The sequence below is a fragment of the Hyla sarda genome, chromosome 5 (genome assembly GCF_029499605.1).
Source record: "Hyla sarda isolate aHylSar1 chromosome 5, aHylSar1.hap1, whole genome shotgun sequence".
In the NCBI taxonomy this organism is placed as follows: Eukaryota; Metazoa; Chordata; class Amphibia; order Anura; family Hylidae; genus Hyla; species Hyla sarda.
Genome location: NC_079193.1, coordinates 302,740,224 through 302,761,455, shown reverse-complemented (window position 1 = coordinate 302,761,455; position 21,232 = coordinate 302,740,224). Strand labels below are relative to the sequence as shown.

The 21,232-nt window shown below is 43.1% G+C and overlaps 1 protein-coding gene across 10 annotated transcripts in view; it reads right to left on the bottom strand.

Annotated features, from left to right (window-relative positions):
• NCOA2 (nuclear receptor coactivator 2) overlaps window positions 1–21,232 on the bottom strand; it is a 255,534-nt gene that overhangs the window by 40,886 nt on the left and 193,416 nt on the right. For all 10 annotated transcript variants that reach the window (XM_056522108.1, XM_056522104.1, XM_056522105.1 and 7 more), the window contains 3 exons: window positions 20,820–20,957; window positions 17,213–17,360; window positions 13,490–14,711 (listed from right to left, as the gene is read on the bottom strand). In XM_056522108.1, the coding sequence (XP_056378083.1) occupies window positions 13,490–14,711; window positions 17,213–17,360; window positions 20,820–20,957 (1,508 nt within the window). The remainder of the gene's footprint in view (window positions 1–13,489; window positions 14,712–17,212; window positions 17,361–20,819; window positions 20,958–21,232) is intronic.

The window sequence follows — 21,232 nt, the reverse complement described above, 5'->3', positions numbered from 1 at the left end:
AGTAACCCCGGCCCAGTGCTAGAACACGCCAGTAACCCCGACCCAGTACTACTGAACCCTCCAGGACAAAATACACCGTTGACAACTAGAAATTTTTTAATATAGTTCTGCTGCAAAGGGTCAAAACCAAGAGATCTCAAAAAATAAATAAATGAATGAATGAATAAATGAATCACCACCAGAGAAATGATTTTTATTTGGTTATAGACAGTGGCTGCACTGGGCAATTCTAGGATTGTCATGGAAAGGCTCTTACTAGAGTCTACCACAGGGCTAGACACATGTGTTACTAACCTAGAAGCCAGGATGTCTCATGATGTTGGGGGGACACAAATGAAATGTCAGACATCTCTGCCTGTGTCAGTTATGAGTGTCCCTCTTGTCTACTCCATGTGTCATAAGTGTCCCCTCATCTGTGTCACAGTACTTAGTGTCCCCTCATCTGTGTCACAGTACTTAGTGTCCCCTCATCTGTGTCACAGTACTTAGTGTCCCCTCATCTGTGTCACAGTACTTAGTGTCCCCTCATATGTGTCACAGTACTTAGTGTCCCCTCATCTCTACCAGTGTCACAGTCCGTGTACCCTCATCTCTCAGTGTCACAACCCTTCGTGTCCCCTCATCTCTCAGTGTCACAGTCCTGTGTGTCCCCTCATCTCTCAGTGTCAGTCATAAGTGTCCCCTCATCTCTACCAGTGTCACAACCCTTCAAGTCCCCTCATCTCTCAGTGTCAGTCTTACGTGTCCCCTCATCTCTACCAGTGTCACAACCCTTCGTGTCCCCTCATCTCTCAGTGTCACAGTCTTACGTGTCCCCTCATCTCTACCAGTGTCACAACCCTTCGTGTCCCCTCATCTCAGTGTCACAGTCCTGCGTGTCCCCTCATCTCTCGGTGTCACAGTCCTTTGTGTCCCCTCATCTATCAGTGTCACAGTCCTTAGTGTCCCCTCATCTCTCAGTGTCAGTCATAAGTGTCCCCTCATCTCTACCAGTGTCACAACCCTTCAAGTCCCCTCATCTCTCAGTGTCACAGTCTTACGTGTCCCCTCATCTCTACCACTGTCACAACCCTTCGTGTCCCCTCATCTCTCGGTGTCACAGTCCTGCGTGTCCTTTGTGTCATAATAATTTGAGTCTTCTCTTTAAAAAAAAAAAAAACACAACCTTCACCTCCATTTCCGCACTGATCCCCTTTTGCCAGTGATGGGTGCTTTGTTGTTACATGAGCAGCAGATGCCACATGACTGCCACAGCCAATCAGCAGCGGTCACCTAACAACCGCTGCTATGTAATAATGAAGCGACGACCGCAGGCAGAATGGGGGGATCAGAGCAGGACAAGGTGGACAATACGGAAAAGGCTGACAAAACCTAGACGTCGCCACAAAATGCTCAGTCGCCATGTCGACCTGGGATTTGTCAAGCCCTTTAAAGAGTACCTGTCAGATCCCACATACACGAAAGTGATAACAGATTACCTAAAAAGGGGTACTCCGCCCCTAGACATCTTATCCCCTATATCAGGTGTCCCACTACTGGGCACCTTAGCGATCTCCCTGCTACATCCGCCGTTAGTTTGGAGTGTCGGGTGCAGTGCCGGTGGCTTATGACGTCATAACCACGACCTGCTCGTAACGTCACAACCACCCCCCCTCAATGCAAGTATATGGACTTGAATTGAGGGGGCGTGGCAGTGACGTCACGAGCCTCCGCCCTTCATCACAACGAAGTTCTCTCCGTGCACCGGATGTCTGAGGTGCCGCAGCCGAGATCACAGGGGTCCCCAGCGTTGGGACCCCCACGATCAGACATCTTATCCCTTATCCTTTGGATAGGGGATAAGATGTCTAGGGGCAGAGTACCCCTTTATTACAGCTGATCATTTGCACCCTAGTTTCAGTAGGACTAATCCAACAGAGCCAATGAGCTGCAAAAGAATCACATCCCGACCTGTATTGTGTATTTATAGTGTATTGTGTATTTATAGTGTATTGTGTATTTATAGTGTATTGTGTATTTATAGTGTATGAGTATTTATAGTGTATTGTGTATGTATAGTGTATTGTGTATTTATAGTGTATTGTGTATTTATAGTGTATTGTGTATTTATAGTGTATTGTGTATTTATAGTGTATGAGTATTTATAGTGTATTGTGTATGTATAGTGTATTGTGTATTTATAGTGTATTGTGTATTTATAGTGTATTGTGCATTTATAGTGTATTGTGTATTTATAGTGTATTGTGTATTTATAGTGTATTGTGCATTTATAGTGTATTGTGCATTTATAGTGTATTGTGTATTTATAGTGTATTGTGTATTTATAGTGTATTGTGTATTTATAGTGTATTGTGTATTTATAGTGTATTGTGTATTTATAGTGTATTGTGTATTTATAGTGTAGTGTATTTATAGTATATTGTGTATTTATAGTGTATGAGTATTTATAGTGTATTGTGTATGTATAGTGTATTGTGTATGTATAGTGTATTGTGTATGTATAGTGTATTTATAGTGTATTGTGTATTTATAGTGTATTGTGTATTTATAGTGTATTGTGTATTTATAGTATATTGTGTATTTATAGTGTATGAGTATTTATAGTGTATTGTGTATGTATAGTGTATTGTGTATGTATAGTGTATTGTGTATGTATAGTGTATTGTGTATGTATAGTGTATTGTGTATTTATAGTGTATTGTGTATTTATAGTGTATTGTGTATTTATAGTGTATAGTGTATTTATAGTGTATGTGCACTAAGGCTGCAGAGAATATGTGAAATGTTTACTACATTTCCTCTTCTGTTACCATCTCTCCTCCAACAATAGGACACAGAAGTGTATAAGGTAAAATATACCTGTAATAAAAATCACACAAACATAAAGGGAAACTAATGCCTGGATAACGTCAAGGTTCAGTCATAAAATACACTTCTAGGCCCCTTAATAATCCTACATAGCATACATGTGCCTATCAATCTGACGTGACATGTTATACCGGTGATCCAGACGAGACCTCTGTGGTTCCCAACACAAGTTAACTTGGCAAAACTGTCCCAGGGGCAGAGGAATGGAGGATCACAAGTCAGTCAGATCCAGGAAGGACCTCCAGGCTGACATGTCACTTCTGGCCCGGAAACAATGATTTATTACCTCCATACAGTTGTGTGCATTTAGTGCTACCTCTCCAAACATGTCATGGCATATAGAAATGATAAAGCCTTACATGGATATTTATAACCCGAAATACACAGACCTGGAACCCTAAGTGGTAGTCCAGCATTATGATTATGGTCAATCCGACCCCTGGGGCCGTCCCCAGAACAGGGTCCCAAATCTCCTCGCTGCATGGAGTACGGGGCCGTCACATGCTCCATGAATTTTCTATGGAAGCGCAGGAGATACACAAGTACAGCACTTCCATAGAAAATGCATGGAGCATGTGCTGATGTTAGGGCCCCCGTTGTAGAGATCAGACACTTATCCCCTATTGTGTGGATAGGACATACGTTTTTATATGCTGGAGTATCCCTTTAATAAAAGTAGATTTCCTAAAAACGCCTCCTAGTGTATTACTGTGAACAATAGAGGACATAGTGTAAGGGTGTGTTCACACGGTCAGGATTTGGACTGAAACTCCCTCCAGTGCTAGAACATGTGAGAAAATACGTGTGGCAAAAGGGGGGGGGGCGCAAGGCTGGTACAGAATCCCCGTCAGAGACCCAGCGGAGCCGGACCCAGATTTCTGCAAGGCCTCTTAAATTCCGGGCTAGCACACGTCACTGTTCTGACCATTAGGGGCCAGATGGCTTAGTGAGATTTCATTTTCCTCCATCATTTCTAGGTGAAGTGTCATCTGTCTGCCCCTATATACACCATTCACTAGATGTGACGGAAAGCGATGAGGTCTCCCGTCAGCTGATAGAGGCTGCTTTGCATGAACGGGAAAGCATGGCTGTCCTGCCTGCATATTTTACTCGTATTTGTTTGCGTGCATGATTCTATAAAACAGGCGGGGCGGACGGTTTACTTAACTGGACTGGATAAATAAAATAATAATGATCTAGAAATCTAGTATCAGAAATGGACAGTTTCTCAGCCAACTGCAGCAGCTGACAGTTATAGGGACAAGGTTTTAATTTGAGACTGTTCTGTATTTTTTATTGTAACTATTATTGATTTTGTCCCTTTTTTTTTTTTTTTTATAAATAAATCGGGGCAGGGATGAAATTTCTGCATTTTTTTTGTGCTGCAGCAGCCACTGGTCACAGCCTGTGCTGCTTGATCTTAAAGTGTCAGTCAGCGCAGTGGCCATGTTAAGTCAGTGAGTGCAGATACTTGACAAGTGTCAGGAGAGCGCAATTTCCATCCACATCAGCTTCAGTGCTCCACTGCGCCTCTGGTCTGAGGACCTAATCTTACAGACTGGAGAAGCAGGGAAGCACCCATGTTAGTATTGTTGGGCTGCTGGGGGCTTACCTACTACTATGTGTGTGTGGGCATAGAGGAGAGGGTGCCTAGAACTATATGGGAGCGCAAAGGGGGCTTATAACTATGTATGGGGGCAGAATGAGGGCCTACAACTATATATGGGGGCCTACAACTATACATGGGGGCCTATAACTATATATGGGGAAGTTTGGGGGTCTACAACTATATATGGGGAAGTTTGGGGTCTACAACTATATATGGGGGCAGTATGGGGGTCTACAAATATATATGATGCCTCCAACTATATATGGGGACAGTGTATGAGCCTACAGCTATATATGGGGCAGTATGGGGGCCTACAACTATATATGGGGCAGTATAAGGGTCTACAACTATACATGGGGGCCTATAACTATATATGGGGCAGTATAAGGGCCTACAACTATACATGAGGGCCTATAACTATATATGGGGGCAGTATGGGGGTCTACAACTATATATGAGGCCTCCGACTATATATGGGGACAGTGTATGAGCCTACAGCTATATATGGGGCAGTATGGGGGCCTACAACTATATATGAGGCCTCCAACTATACATGGGGACAGTGTATGAGCCTACAACTATATATGGGGCAGTATGGGGGCCTACAACTATATGAGGGCCTACAGCTAGCCTGTCTGGAGGAAATATAGTCACCCTACATTATAATGATAGTGGGATCAGAAAAGGCATTTAGACTCATTACAGAAATGTGCAATCGAAGAAGAACAGAAAAAAATACTGCGCAGCCTCTGGTTTTGCATGAAAAGCTAAACAAATGTGTATGCAGGTGACAGATTCACATCTCTGAGTAACAATCCACAGGAAGCATCAACCTGGTTTCAGTTTCGTAAAACTCCAGAACTAAACTAAAAATGTAAAAAATTGTGAAGCTCAGAAAAAGTGAACTAGTTTGTTCTTTTGTTGTTGTGCTGCATAAACCCGCATAATAAATGACAGCACATAGAAATGGGTTACCCGTAATGTAAATTCATCCACTTTTTTGGAATACGGCACAAACATTGGCAGAAGAAAGGATATTTTCACACAGGACTGAAAGGCAGAAGGATCTGTTGCAGATTTTGACTTTCCTACTGAAGATAAAGGGGCTATTTAGGATTACAAATGCATCACCCCTGTTGGCTGTGTGTGGTATTGCAACTTACCTCCATTCACTTCAATGTAACGGAGCTGCAACACCACACACATCCTGAGGACAAGCGTGGAAGTGCTTTTGGAAGAAATCCCATATATAATAAAATATAATGTAATATTATGACCCTGTGATTACAGCCCCACTGCTGTATGACATCAGTGAAATAACATAACAGTAATATGACATTGTGATCACAGTGATGTCAGTGTTTTTCTAATCCTGGACAATCCCTTCAATGGTCTATTCACACGTACAGTATTCTGAGCAGATTTGATGACTGAACTGACTGAACACTGCTTGGAATCCTGGGCATCAAATCTGCGCAGAATACTGTACGTGTGAATAGGCAAAAATGACATTTTGTAATTTGTCCCCCTGTGCATTGAAAACAAAAAAAATCATGCATACTCACCTCCAATGATTCCCCACCGCTGCAGTTCTTTCTGCACTTCGTCCCCTTTTTTCCTCCTTAGGATGAGGTTTTGTGCTGGCAGCTACTGCCCCTTTGACAATCAAATGGTCGGAGTAGGCAGTTCCTACAGGCACAAAGTCCTCCGTCTTCTCCTCCAGATGAGGTTAAGTGCAAACAGCACAGCGGCGGTGGCCAGGATCAGGGGAGGGGAGTATACATGCTTTTTTTGTTTTAGTGTACAGGGAGGCATAAGTGGGGTTTTTTTTTTTTTTTGTGTTTTTTCTGTGCAGCATGTAAAGAAGTCAGTAGCCGGGATTAACCTTCATGAAGGACGCTCCGGCACAGAGACGCTGATGCTAAGAAACAGCCTGAATCTAATTGTACTGCTTCTATGTCTCAGGCCTTGCAGTTGTGTCTTAACTGTATTAAAAGGATTTCAGCCAATAAAGGAGATCTGTAGTGCTGTAGTCCTTCGGATAGGGGAGGAGTTATAGATCGTGGGGGGTCCGAGTGATGGGGCCCCCCACGATCTCCTGTAAGGGCCGCGGCAGCCTGCCGGTAGGACAGTGTCGTCCCAAGCAGAAAGCCATAGCAGGGCCCCCATGTATCTCTATGGTATTCATGGAGGGGGCGTGCCGGCTGCCTCGTCATGAGGGGACAGAGCGCCCCCTTTCCTGTACATTGCCGCGGTACCATAAAGGAGATCGCGGGTGGTCCGAGCGCCTTTGGATAGGGGATAAGTTCTGTGCACTACAGATGTCCTTTAAACCGTACCTGTCACCAAGGAAAATAAATAAAGCCAAGGATATTACTCACACTGTAAATAGGATCATGTTCCTGTCACTTTTATCTGTGTTGACTTTGATTTAGGCCAGATAACAGTTCGTTGTGCTGCTCAGGTCTCCTGCATTCCTCTATCTAGCAGGGGGCCCTGAGCCAGCGGTGTCCTGACTCTGTGTCTCTCAGTGCCTGCTGTAGGGACCCCTATGAGGAGCTGTGAGTACATAAATATTAAAGTGGTATTCCGGCTTTATACATCTTATCCCCTATGCAAAGGATAGGGGATAAGATTTATGATCACAGGTGACCCGCCGCTGGGGAATCCCGCGATTTCGGTGCAGGCCACGGCCACGCCCCTAATGAAGTCATCTCACGCCCCCTCCATTCATGTCTATGGGAGGGGGCGTGACGATAGTCACGCCCCCTCCCATAGACATGAATGGAGGGGCGCGGCGTGATGTCACTAGCGGGGCTGCACTGAGATTGCGGGGGTTCCCCAGTGGCTGGACCCCTGCGATCATACATCTTATCCCCTATCCTTTGCATAGGGGATAAGATGTATAAAGCCAGAATACCCCTTTAAATTAGCCTATAAGGGGACATCTAGTGTACGGAATAATAACGGCCAGATGTTGCAATACTACAAGTTCCAGCATGCCCGGAAGTTGCAGTTGTGCAACCACTGGAGGTCCAATTTGGAGATCACTGTTATGCAGAATATGACTGGCAAAGAACAGTCTGTATCATTATGCCCCCACGTAGCCGCGGGCTGCAGGTGGTCAAAAAACATGTCTACAGCTGTTAACCTACTAAATCGTCCGGCCAATGACCGCCAATTGTAAACCCCACTTACAGCAGGAGGCCTTGTCTTTCGGCCATATTACACCTGCTGCTATGTCCTTACCCTTACACAGGGAAGAATTACTTGATAAGTGCAGAAGATGTTTCGTTTAACATGCAGAGAATATTGTACAGTGCTTCATCTCAGGGCAGCAATTCACAGAAGGCAAATCAGAGCGTGAACCAGCAGGGAGATGCGAGCTCTGCAGTCTGCCGGACTGCAAACACCGCACACGCATTAAGCCAGGCTATAAAGTTTCTACACTTTTATGTAGATTGATTCTATATTTAGACTGTAATGTGATGATGCAAGGTGAACATACGCCCATGAATTACTCTTTCCACATCCTATTATTCTTGCAGTACAGACCAGCCCACATTAACTCTATATGGGCTTCTCATACTACAGCTGAAGAAATAAACTGCTAAAAGTGCTAAATACCTCTGAGCGAAGTATTTAAAGAGCAACTGATTTATTCTAGGGGTACGTTCACACGTGCCTATTTTGCTGCAAATTTTCTGCTGCTGATTTTATTATTGACCAACCATTAGAAAATCTGCAGCATAAAGTCTACATGTGCAAACATACCCTAAGGGTCCATTCACACGGATTGCAAGTTTGAATCGGGGCAGGCTCTTTGCGGCAGCGGAATCTCTGATGCAGGAAATCAACAGCAGATGACACTGACTTCAATGTGGTCTGCATCGGATTTTTCGCAGTAGAAATTAAACTGCCGACAACCAGCTGCGGAGAGCCCTTCCCAGTTTAAAATCACAGTGGGAAACAGGCTGCTACCTCACAATAAAATATGCCCGTGTGAACAGACCCTTACAGTCTGTTTACACTGGCAGATTTTCTGCTGAGTATTTGCTGCAGAAAATCTGCAGCAGATTTTGCTACCTTTGACTTTAAAAGGGAACTCCGCTGGAAAACATTTTTTTTTTTTTTAAATAAACTGGTACCAGAAAGTTAAACAGATTGTAAATAACTTCTATTTAAAAAATCTTAATCCGTCCAGTAGTTATCAGCTGCTGTATGCTCCAGAGGAAGTTCTTTTCTTTTTGAATTTCCTTTCTGTCTGACCACAGTGCTCTCTGCTGACACTTCTGTCCATATCAGGAACTGTCCGGGGCAGGAGAGGTTTGCTATGGGGATTTGCTCCTACTCTGGACAATTCCTGACATGAACAGAGGTGTCAGCAGAGAGCACTGTGGTCGACAGAAAGGAAATTCAAAATGAAAAAAACTTCCTGTGGAGCATACAGAAACTGAGAAGTACTGGAAGGATTAACATTTTTAAATAGAAGTCATTTACAAACCTGGCACCAGTTGAGAGGAAAAAAAAAAAAAAAGTTTTCCAGCGGAGTACCCCCCCCCTTTAATGGGCCAGCAAAAATCGCCACTATAGCACTATATATTTTTTGCTGACCCTTTGAAGTCAATAGTAGCAAAATCTGCTGCAGATTTTATCTAAAAAAAAAAAATATGCTGCAGGAAATCCGCCCATGTGAACAGACTCTAAGGGTACATTCACACATGCATATTTGGCTGCGCATTTTGCTGCAGCGGATATTGCTACACAATGAAGTCAATAGGTAGCAAAACATGCAGCAAAAACGTTCACATGTACATAAATCAGCTGTGGATTTTCCATACGGAAAAAGGGATAATGCTGGACATCAGCGTGATCGCCGGTGTCCTGCATTAGCGGTGAGTCCTGGTTGCTAATAGCAGCCATTCCTCACTGGCTTTGAAGAAAGCTAAGCACCTGAGCTCGTTTTAAAGTCCCATAGCAAAAATAGACTGATTCAAATCGGAAAGGTGTCTAGGCATGCCCTGCGACCTTTGCATAGGTAATTCTAAGGGGATGGCTGAGCTGTGAGCAACAGGTGTTGTTTGAACCTCTTATCTATACACTAGTGACACCTTTTAGGACTAATGGTCAATAAGGAAACTGCTAATTTTCAGGATTATTTTAAAATTTACTCAGTAAAATAGAAAATTAGGGGAAAAACTTCTTAAAAAACACATTTAACATAAGACTTAAGTCAATTCCAGATTGTGACACATTCCATTTAGGACACGAAGAGTCAGCGCTACAAGGAAAGTGTAATAAGGGTCATGTGATACGTTATCTCTTACTGAACGGAGAATACACACAGCGCGGGTGGAGCAAGAGTTTCTGCTTGAGAGTGATACTGCGGGAGATGAGTAATGACAATACCATACAATGTCACACACACAATACACATTTTACATTATATGACACCCACTCCAAATAAAGCTAAGGCGTTATACCAGGACCATCTGGCTTTCAGGGATATGACGGCAAAAATACAAGAGGTCTGCAATTCGTTGCCTCCCATACAAATACCACGGCTATGAAGAGGTAAGATCTGCATTTCCCAGTGACGTCCATGTTAAAAAAAAACTTATGCGGTTGCAGTACTGTTTTGAAACCGGAGACAAAAACGTGGTCAACCACGGTTTTGACTCCGGTCTAAAAACCGTACTGCAACCGCATAAGTTTTATTTTTATTTTTTTAACATTGATATCAATGGGAAACGCACATGTATACAGTTACATATGGGAAATCGTATACGGTTTTTACTTTGCACATGCGCATTTGCATCCTAAAGTCCCCACCCAACACCCCTCCCATTAAAAAAGGGCAACATTTTCAAAAACTTATGTTTTCTTTTTTGTTTTTATAAAAACAGACGGAACTGTATGCACTTTTAAAAACAGTATACAGTTTAAAAACGCATACGGTTTACTTTTTCCCATACTGTTCCATCCGTTTTTTTGCCATACGGTTTTCTTTAGAAAAACTGATTGAAAACAGGATGGCAAAAACGTCATGTGAACCCAGCTTAACCCTTCAAAACAGTGGTAGCCAAACTGTGGCCCTCCAGCTGTTGCAAAACTACAACTCTCAGCACGCATGCTGGGAGTTGTAGTTTTGCAACAGCTGGAGGGCCACAGTTTGAAGACCTCTACTTTAAAACACTGTAGCATCTCTATTTTACAGGGAAAGACACAAATATTCTATAGTGGTAATACATGAAGACAACTTTGTCTGCCACTGACCACAGTAATTCAGTACTAGAACCTCTGATCGGAATGCTGGGGGAAGATGTGAGGGTCCGGTCCTTAAATGGGAGATTAAAGTAAAGAATGATTTTATATATATATGTAAATAATAATTTTTTTTTCTTTCCTGTTGCCAGACTCGGTTTATGTAGATTGAGTTAAAGATTTATTTATTTATTTTTGTGTATATATCTATAGCTATATATATATATATATATATATATATATATATATATATATATACATACACACACACACAAATAAATAAAAAGTGACACACAAAGAACTATTTCTATGGTGCAAGTTCGGCTACTTTCACACTGCCGCTGCTCCCTGTCAAGAACGGCCATCAGAGTCTTTTTTTTTTCCTGACTTCTCATAACAGGGAGCAATGGAAAAGTCCCGTTGGTTCCCATTTACAAATATAGGGGCCACCGGGACCCATTCTGAATAACGGGAGAAAAAATGGCTGTAATTTTTCCCCATTATTCTGCACGGCTCTCCCAGCGGCCGTCACACTGCCGGGCACTAACCTCAGTGTGAAAGGGACCTTATAAGTAACGCCTCGTAAATTTGGAAATGTCATAAATGTAATGAATACAGTAGATGTGACTGAAAATGCATAGAGAACTGTGGGCGAAAAAAAAAAAAAGTCCTCGTATACAGCTATATAGACAGAAATTATGGGGGAAAAAAAACAAAACAACCTCTGGCTGTCCGGGCATGCTGGTAGTTGTAGTTTTGCAACAGCTCAAGGCACACTGGTTGGGAAACACTGGGTTAGACTACTTGAAATGCAGGAGAACATAAGTGGAATAGCATTAATGACAGCGCCCCCTGTGGTCACAACAAATTCACTTTTCATATGAATGGGAATTTTTGTGACTGCTTTAATGCAGGACACTGGCATCTGACTACAAAAATTAATAAAAATACAGTAGGATCATCCGCTCATCACAAATATGGCCATTTCCTATAGTCTATAGGACATCTCAACATCTCAAATGCCCCCTCACAAACCAAAAAGGTTATCTGGCAGGACTCGTTTACTTTCCAGATGACATGTTGTACCCTCTTGGTGATAAATGAATATACCGTTACAATGGCGATATGATAAAATCATAAACAGCACTTCTGACTTTGCTTGTTCCATGGCGAGATGTTTTATTTCCACATTAACTCATGACCACAAAGGAACCCAAGTGTGAAGTTGTACCCCCCCCCCCCCCCCGAAAGGTTACAAAGAATTATGCGCTTTCATATGGAAGAAACGTGTGTCATTAAACGTGGGGGTTTTCCTGGAAGTGACATTTTTTGGCAGTGTAAAGCAGTATCCGACAATATCCACAGCTTGTCCACCTGGCACCACTGCAGAACAGTCACTGGCTTCAAAGGGGTCGGATTTAATGAAATGATATGCTATAGTTTTATGATTGGTGATGGTCTTAAAGGGGTTATCCAGGAAAAAAACTTTTTTTTTTATATATGAACTGGCTCAAGAAAGTTAAACAGATTTGTAAATCTTAATCCTTTCAGTACTTATGAGCTGTTCTTTTCTGTCTAAGTTCTCTCTGATGACACGTGTCTAGGGAACCGCCCAGAGTAGAAGCAAATCCCCATAGCAAACCTCTTCTACTCTGTGCAGTTCCTGAGACAAGCAGAGATGTCAGCAGAGAGCACTGTTGCCAGACAGAAAACAACTACTCAACTTCAGCAGCTGATAAGTATTGAAAGGATTAAGATTTTTTTAATAGAAGTAATTTACAAATCTGTTTAACTTTCTGGAGCCAAAGGCTGTCCGGGCATGCTGGGAGTTGTAGTTTTCCAATAGCTGGAGACACCCTGGTTGGGAAACACTGGTCTAACCTCTGGGATGCCACCAATCGGGAAACTAAAGCTGGATAATTCCGCTGACCAGAGATGCTGTGCAGGGGAATAAGAGTGAAGGCAGCACAGCACTATAGCACAGCTGTGTTTGCTTTTATTCAAACTATTGGTTAGGGCCCCAGAGACCAGACACCCACAGATTATAATATAATGACATATCCTAGGTTATATCATGATGCCTGAACAAAAGAATAAATCGGGGCAGTCCACAATGGCTTCCGCCTACCTCATCAGCCATAACTCCTATACCCAAACAGGGAGAGAACTAATAATCAAGGCTGGTGAGTACCACCTCAATGACTTGTCGTTATAGCATGTTATAGAGCCTAACAGCACAGAGCCCTGTTTGTCCTCACTGTACAGAGCCCTGCTTGTCCTCAGTGCACAGAGCCCTGCTTGTCCTCAGTGCACAGAGCCCTGCTTGTCCTCAGTGTACAGAGCCTTGCTTGTCCTCAGTGCACAGAGCCCTGCTTGTCCTCCGTGCACAGAGCCCTGCTTGTCCTCCGTGCACAGAGCCCTGCTTGTCCTCCGTGCACAGAGCCCTGCTTGTCCTCAGTGCACAGAGCCCTGCTTGTCCGCAGTGCACAGAGCCCTGCTTGTCCTCAGTGTACAGAGCCCTGCTTGTCCTCAGTGTACAGAGCCCTGCTTGTCCTCAGTGCAGAGTCCTGCTTGTCCACCCACACTTCCTGTATTTGGACTCCTCATAGAGAAACACAGGCAATAGCTGCAGGGACATTATACATTATATAAAAAGTTTTTGCTCATGACTGGTACACTTAAGACTATATTACCTGATCCAGCTCAAGCAAAGCAGCAGGTATACAAGATAAACACATTTGCTCTTACCTGATCAGATGGATATCCAGGCTCCTCTTTTTCGACCTTTATCAGCTTGGTGCAATTTGAAGGGTCCATCTTGTTATCCAAACGCTCCATCTTAGGCGTGATATCACCCAGATTATCCTTACTATCATCCTTATCTAACAAGTAACGTAGTAGTGCATTTTCTTTCTTTTTGGGGCTCACTGGTTCCTGCTTTATAGTAACGTCAGAGCCAGGGCCTGTGCTATTGGACTCCTGATTCAGTTCTTTCCCAGTGGCCTCGGCTGTAAGCTTGGCCAGGTCAACAGGTGAGCTGCTGTCCTGAAGAAGTCTGTGCAAAATTTTATGCTTCTCTTTCAGTGAGGTTCCATGTGCTGAGGCAGACATACTATTGGCTGCAAAATGTCCCAAGGAGTCTTTGTTGTTTGTATCTCCCAAAGGGTTGAGTGGTGAGGGCTCCATCTGATCAGATTTGGTGGTAAGTAACTGCAATAGTTTTGTCTGGCCTTTGCTGTCCATCAACCTGTTCTGACCATCTGTTTTGTCCCCACCAGGAGCCATGCTGTCATTACAATCCTTCTGGTCCGATGAGCGGCAGTTAGTCTCTGCTTGCCCAGGCCCACCATCAGGTTGCTCCCCGTAAAGCCCAAAAGATTCTTTAGCGTCCACGCTCCCCATTTTTCTCAGTTGGGGTGCGTTCATGCTACCTGGCGAATTTTGTACATTCCCACTTTTCAGGTCAGGTGATGCCATGGGTGGGGCAAGCGGGACACCGTGGCCCTCACTAAGAGCCTGAAGTGCATTCAGAGAGCTATTGGCAAAACTATGGCTATTTCCTGTGCTACTACAAACTGGAGAATGCAAACTTCCTGCAGGGGAAAACTGACTGGGTGCAATACGAGGACTTCCCGCCACTCCTGGGCTTACGCGATGTCTTGGGGAAAGCATAGAGTTAGGTTGACCCTGGACCATTCCAGGACTTCCCTGTGAAGGGCTATTCATTTTGAGTGCATAGTTATTACCCTGAGGAGTGGCAGCTTGCATGCTGGAGACATGGTTCATCCCTCCCGAGCCAACATATCTGCCAGCTGACAAGCCCATTTGTTCCTTTGGGCCATTTATGGCATAATTCATATTGCTACTGATGGTCATGTCCTGACCAGGGTTCCCACTGCACACTGCTTGATGGGCCGGGCTGCTGTTTTGTCCAGTCATGTCCTGATTCATTCCACATAGATTCTGTTCTCTGCGGGCGAAAAATAATGTTTAACAAAAGAACAACACTTCATACATCATTTTACTAATACTAAAATATACTGGGAATGAGCTAAAGTGTTCTGGTTTATGTAACTAAAGATGAAAAGGCGCTACAACTGTGTATAACACTTTCCATTCCAATAACTTTTCAAGATAGGTTTGAAGTCAGTAATAGAGATGAGCCAACTTACAGTAAATTCGATTCGTCACAAACTTCTCGGCTCGGCAGTTGAAGACTTTTCCTGCATAAATGAGTTCAGCTTTCAGGTGCTCCGGTGGGCTGGAAAAGGTGGATATAGTCCTAGGAGACTCTTTCCTAGGACTGTATCCACCTTTTCCAGCCCACCGGAGCACCTGAAAGCTGAACTCATTTATGCAGGAAAAGTCTTCAACTGCCGAGCCGAGAAGTTCGTGACCAATCGAATTTACTGTAAGTTCACTCATCTCTAGTCAGTAAATTAGGATATGTTCACACTGAGAAATCTCCGCTAAAATGGTCTGAAATTGGCCCTTATGTCTGCAGCAATCTGCCGTCCTGTTTACAAGCACAAATTTACAGCACTTCTATGACTGATTCCGCCAGAAGGTTGATAATGCTTAAAGGGGTTCTCCGGTGGACAACATTTATTTATTTAATTTATTTATTTTAAATCAACTGGTGCTAGAAAGTTAAACAGATTTGTAAATCACTTCTATTAATAAATCTTAATCCTTCCAGTACTTATTGTCTGCTGAATAGTACAGAGGAAATTCTTTCCTTTTTGGAACACAGAGCTCTCTGCTGACATCACGAACACAGCGCTCTCTGCTGACATCTCTGTCCATTTTAGGAACTGCCCAGAGCAGCATATGTTTGCTCTGGGGATTTTCTACTACTCTGGACAGTTCTGAAAATGGACAGAGATGTCAGTAGAGAGCACTGTGCTCGTAATGTCAGCAGAGAGTTCTGTGTTCTAAAAAGAAAATAATTTCCTCTGTAGTATTCAGCAGCTAATAAGTACTGGAAGGATTAAGATTTTTATATAGAAGTAATTTACAAAGCTGTTTAACTTTCTGGCACCAGTTGATCTAAAAAAAAAAAAAAAAAAGAAATTAAAATAAAGTTTTCCACCGGAGTACCCCTTTAATCTTCCACTAGAATCCAATTCCTTGCCAGAAGTTCTGCAATGTAAACAGAGGAGAGAAATTCCCACTGAGATTAATGGGAGGCTGCTGGAAGCGGTAGCGTGAAGAGAGTCTAAGGCAGTGTTTCCCAAACAGGGTGCCTCCAGCTGTTGCAAAACTACAACTCCAGCATGCCCGGACAGCCGAAGGCTGTCCGGGCATGCTGGGAGTTGTAGTTTTGCAACAGCTGGAGGCACCCTGGTTGGGAAGCACCAGTTGAAAAGCAGATGACAACCTCTCCATGCTAAGCAGCAGTCATAGGATTTTATACAGTGGAAAAATAAAACTGCTAAAAAAATAAAAGGTTTAGGAAATCACCCAAAAAGTGTGTAAAACGGGAGATAGTTCTCTGTAAAACAAGTCAAAGCACAGAACAATGAGCCCACTACAAATGTTTTATGGTAGTGACCACTATCTGGGGCCAGCTAACTATAGATTTTCGATACAACTTAGCACCTGTTTTGCAAACAAATGCTGTAACTTAAGACATCTGCAAATGTTCCCAGACAGGCTCTTAAATCATAAAAGCTTATACAAATACAAATTCGCTTGGTACTGTGGTCCCTGCAACCCTATAACCAATGCTTCATGCACCTGTACCTCTTGACAAACGTGCCATCAGTCATGATAATGGTCATCTAGTATTTCTCTATGTAGGGATACCTTTGCTTAGTTTGCATACTTTTGCATTCACTGTAAACCTTCACAGCTCATGAGTAGTGATTCGAATTTTGCGATATTTTGCGAATATATGGACGAATATTCATCCTATATTCGCAAAATTCGCAATGTTCGTTCTCTTTTTTTTTCCCCCAATGCGAAAATTCGTAATGAAGTTCGCATAGTGCGCATGCGCAATTATATCTTTCACCTAAAAGGAGGAAGGGATCAGTGTCCAGTCTGGAAGTGCCAATATTCGCATAAATTCTCATAAAAATATATATTTTTTTAATTGTTCATGTACGACTAAGGGTGCACTACGACACCTGAAACTCGTCACATTGTCCATGTGTGTTCCTGTATGCTGGCTTTTTATTCAATACAGAAGAACCCTCTCTTTTTGGCACTATCGTTCCCTGGACATTTCTTTTTATTGCTAAAAAAAAATTGTTCATTACGAATATATATCACTATATTCGAAATTGCAAAGTGCTGATATTCGCGGTAAAAATTAGCATTTTGAATATTCGCGCTCAACACTACTCATGAGGCATTCCACTCTTCCAAACAACAAAATGGTCATAAATCACAGTGGGAAAAAATGTAATTTAAAAATAAATAAAATAAAATGTAACTTTACTGATGCACCAGCACACGGGTCCTTACCTCTGAAGCATGTGAATGGATATTACCAGCTGAGGTTCATTTGTATTTTGAGAGCGGATAAGCTTGCTCCGTGTTTGGGCAGCAACAACTGTGCCGTCAGACAATGAAAATCGGTATATAGGACTTAATGCAAGTCCTACCCTGAGAACTGAAGGAAGAAGAGATACAAGAAGTGTTAAGAGGTCGAATTTTAAGAAAACAATAGGGTAAAGGCAACATGGGAGCCTTTCAATACCATTTTATGACTGCGGTGGTTGTATTTCTTAGGTGATGGCCCATCAGCAAACCCTTATAAATCGGGTGATTGCGTCGATTTGCAGGTTAAAAAATCCTTGTTTGTCAGATGCACATCTTCCATTGTAATCGGTGATGTGGGTACAAAGATGGATGGAAAGGGCCACACAGACAGTAATTGTGGCCCTATTTACATGGTGGTGGAACAATGTAACAGGCTCCTTAAGCGAGCGCTGCACTGATCAGACAGCAGTCTGCCTGTTTAATACTACCCCAAGTTCTGTTCCGATATGGAAAATGTACTGAATATTTGTGGTGCAGTCTCCATACCACAATTCCACAGTTAACTACAGTACTATACATGTAGACAGGGTTTTGTTACGCCATTAACACTTACTGGAACCTTTGTATGTGTTTTGGATCCACCTCTGGGTTTGGCTAAAGACAGAAAGAAAATACTAAGGGGGGAATTTACTAAAACTGGCGTTTCACACATCAGTCTTAAAGGGGTACTCCTCCCCTAGACATCTTATCCCCTATCCAAAGGATGTCTGACTGCGGGGGTACCACCGCTGGGGACCGGCGTTCGTTTAGAGCATCAGGTGCAGCACTGGAGGCCGGTAACATCCTAGCCACACCCCGCTCGTGACATCATGACCACGCCCCCTCAATGCAAGTCTATAGACTTGCATTGAGGGGGCGTGGCCGTGACGTCGCGAGCCTCCACCCCCCATCGCCAGTCATCTCGGCTACGGCACCCCAGACATTCGCTCCGTGCAACGGATGTCTGGGGTGCCGCAGTCGAGATCGTAGGGCTCCGCAGCAACGGGACCCCCGCGATCAGACATCTTATCCCCTATCCTTTGGATAGGGGATAAGACTAGGTTCAGACTACGGAATCTCCAGGCAGAAAATTTCCGCCCGGAGATTCCGAGTGCGGCCGGCGCTAGGACCGTGTAGACACTGCAGTCTCCAATAGACTGCAATGTGTCCGCGCGGATTTCCGCCTGAAGAAAGAGCAACCCCAAGCAGATTTTCCGTTCGCAAATTCCGCTTCACAAATTCCGAAGTGTGAATTTGTGAACGGAAACCCATTCACTACACCATACATTTTAGCAAGCCGAATTTCCGCCTGCAATTTCAAAGAGGAATTGCAGGCGGAAATTCCGTAGTCTGAACCTAGCCTAAGATGTCTAGGGGCGGAGTACCCCTTTAAGGAAACCCATAGAAGTGAATAGTGGAGGCCGATTTATCAAGAGGTGCATGCCTTATGATTAATCCAGGCGCTAGCAATTTTGCATGGCTTATGTGAAGCCATGCTTCCTCCGTGCCAAGCCTGCGCAATTGGTAAGCATGGAGCAGATCAGCCAAAAGTTTAAAAAAAAATATTGCATTAAAAAAAACAGTGGGTTTGTGCAAAATTCTGTGACTTTTGACCAATCTGGGCAAGGTGCAGCCCATAGTAAATCCCCCTAAAGGGGTTATCCAGGAAAAAACATTTTTTTATATATCAACTGGCTCCAGAAAGTTAAACAGATTTGTAAATTACTTCTATTAAAAAATCTTAATCCTTTCAGTACTTATGAGCTGCTGAAGTTGAGCTGTTTTTTCTGTCTAAGTGCTCTCTGATGACACCTGTCTCGGGAACCGCCCAGTTTAGAAGCAAATCCCCATAGCAAACCTCTTCTACTCTGCTCTCTGCTGACATCTCTGCTTGTCTCGGGAACTGCACACTGTTGCCAGACAGAAAACAACAACTCAACTTAATCCTTTTAATTATTGAAAGGATTAAGATTTTTTAATAGAAGTCATTTACAAATCTGTTTAACTTTCTGGAGCCAGTTGATATATATATATATATATATATATATATATATATATATATATATATATATATATAAAAGTTTTTTCATGGAATACTCCTTTAAGTGTGAACCCAGTCTAGCACTTTAATTCCTAGTTGAGTAATAACAAGGATCCTAATTAGAGATGAGCGAACTTACAGTAAATTTGATTCGTCACGAACTTCTCGGCTCGGCAGTTGATGACTTATCCTGCATAAATTAGTTCAGCCTTCAGGTGCTCCGGTGGGCTGGAAAAGGTGGATACAGTCCTAGGAAAGACTCTCCTAGGACTGTATCCACCTTTTCCAGCCCACGGGAGCACCTAAAAGCTGAACTAATTTATGCAGGAAAAGTCATCAACTGCCGAGCCGAGAAGTTCGCGACGAATCGAATTTACTGTAAATTCGCTCATCTCTAATCCTAATCTCTTTGTCTCATCACAGTAGAGAAGATCATCTTTTTTCCCTCCTGGTTTGGTTCTGTGATATTGTCAGTCTATAGTTACTAAATCGAAATCCTGAAGGGACAATGACGGGGAAACACATACAGAACACTTCCTTCTCTAATGAAGCAAGATGGTATCTAGTTTACCCGCCATCTTTGGTCCTGGCACGCTGAATTGTTTTGTGTACATGTTGGATATCAATGTATTACAAGAAAAGGTTTTCCAATACACCGCGCACCGCTGAAGATGAAAATTTAGAGGACATAAAGCAAGCTGCATGGAAATGGTGTGCACCAGTGTGAAAAGAACTCGGGTTTGACAATTTGAACATGACTAAAACATTATAAAATGTTAAGGTTCCCTAAACACCGCTATTGAAGTTGCCAGGAGAAATGTAAAAAGATAAAGCAGCAGAACCATGACAAAGCACCGACTACACATAACCAGCTGAGAGACGCATGTGAGGAAATTGTATTTGTAGTGGTTGCCATTCTAAATGCCATAAAGGAACAAGTGGCCGTGACTGGCTGCATTGTTCTTACGTGAAGAGAATGTTGTCTTTGAAAAGATACAAGATGAAGAAATATAGTGGGAAGAGATGGTGAATATTAGAGATGAGCGAACTTACAGTAAATTTGATTCGTCACGTACTTCTCGGCTCGGCAGTTGAGGACTTATCCTGCATTAATTAGGTCAGCTTTCAGGTGCTCCGGTGGGCTGGAAAAGGTGGATACAGTCCTAGGAAAGAGTCTCCAGCCCACCGGAGCACCTGAAAGCTGAACTAATTTATGCAGGATAAGTCATCAACTGCCGAGCCGAGAAGTTCGTGACGAATCAAATTTACTGTAAGTTCGCTCATCTCTAGTGAATATCTAAAGCAGTGTTTCCCAACCAGGGTGCCTCCAGCTGTTGCAAAACTACAACTCCCAGCATGCCTGGACAGCCTTCGGCTGTCCAGGCATACTGGGAGTTGTAGTTTTGCAACAGCTGGAGGCCCCCTGGTTGGGAAACACTGATCTAAAGATTTAATAACAGGGCAAGCGCTTACCAATAATCAAGCTAGACGTTCACTGTGAACACTTACCTTCTTGGTGATGCCTTTTGCTGAGAGACAATTCGCCATCGTGAGAATGGAATTTCTGAATACACCGCCGCACTAGATCCTCCCAGCCTGGTCTCATTAGCGCCCTCATAGTGCTCGTGTCCAGAGAGGTTATTTTACCTGAAAGATCAATATCAATGTAACTTAGAAACATAGAATGTGTCGGCAGAAAAGAACCGGTCCATCTAGTCTCCCCAATATTCTTAATACTATCAAAAATCCGTGACCCTATCTTATGTGAAGTATAGCCTTATGTCTATCCCTATCGCATTAGGTCTATCCCTATTTTAGATGAATAATAGCCTCATACCTATACCTATCTTATATAAAGAATATGCCTATCCCATACATGCTAAAACTCCTTCACTGTATTTGCAGCGCCCACTTCTGCAGGA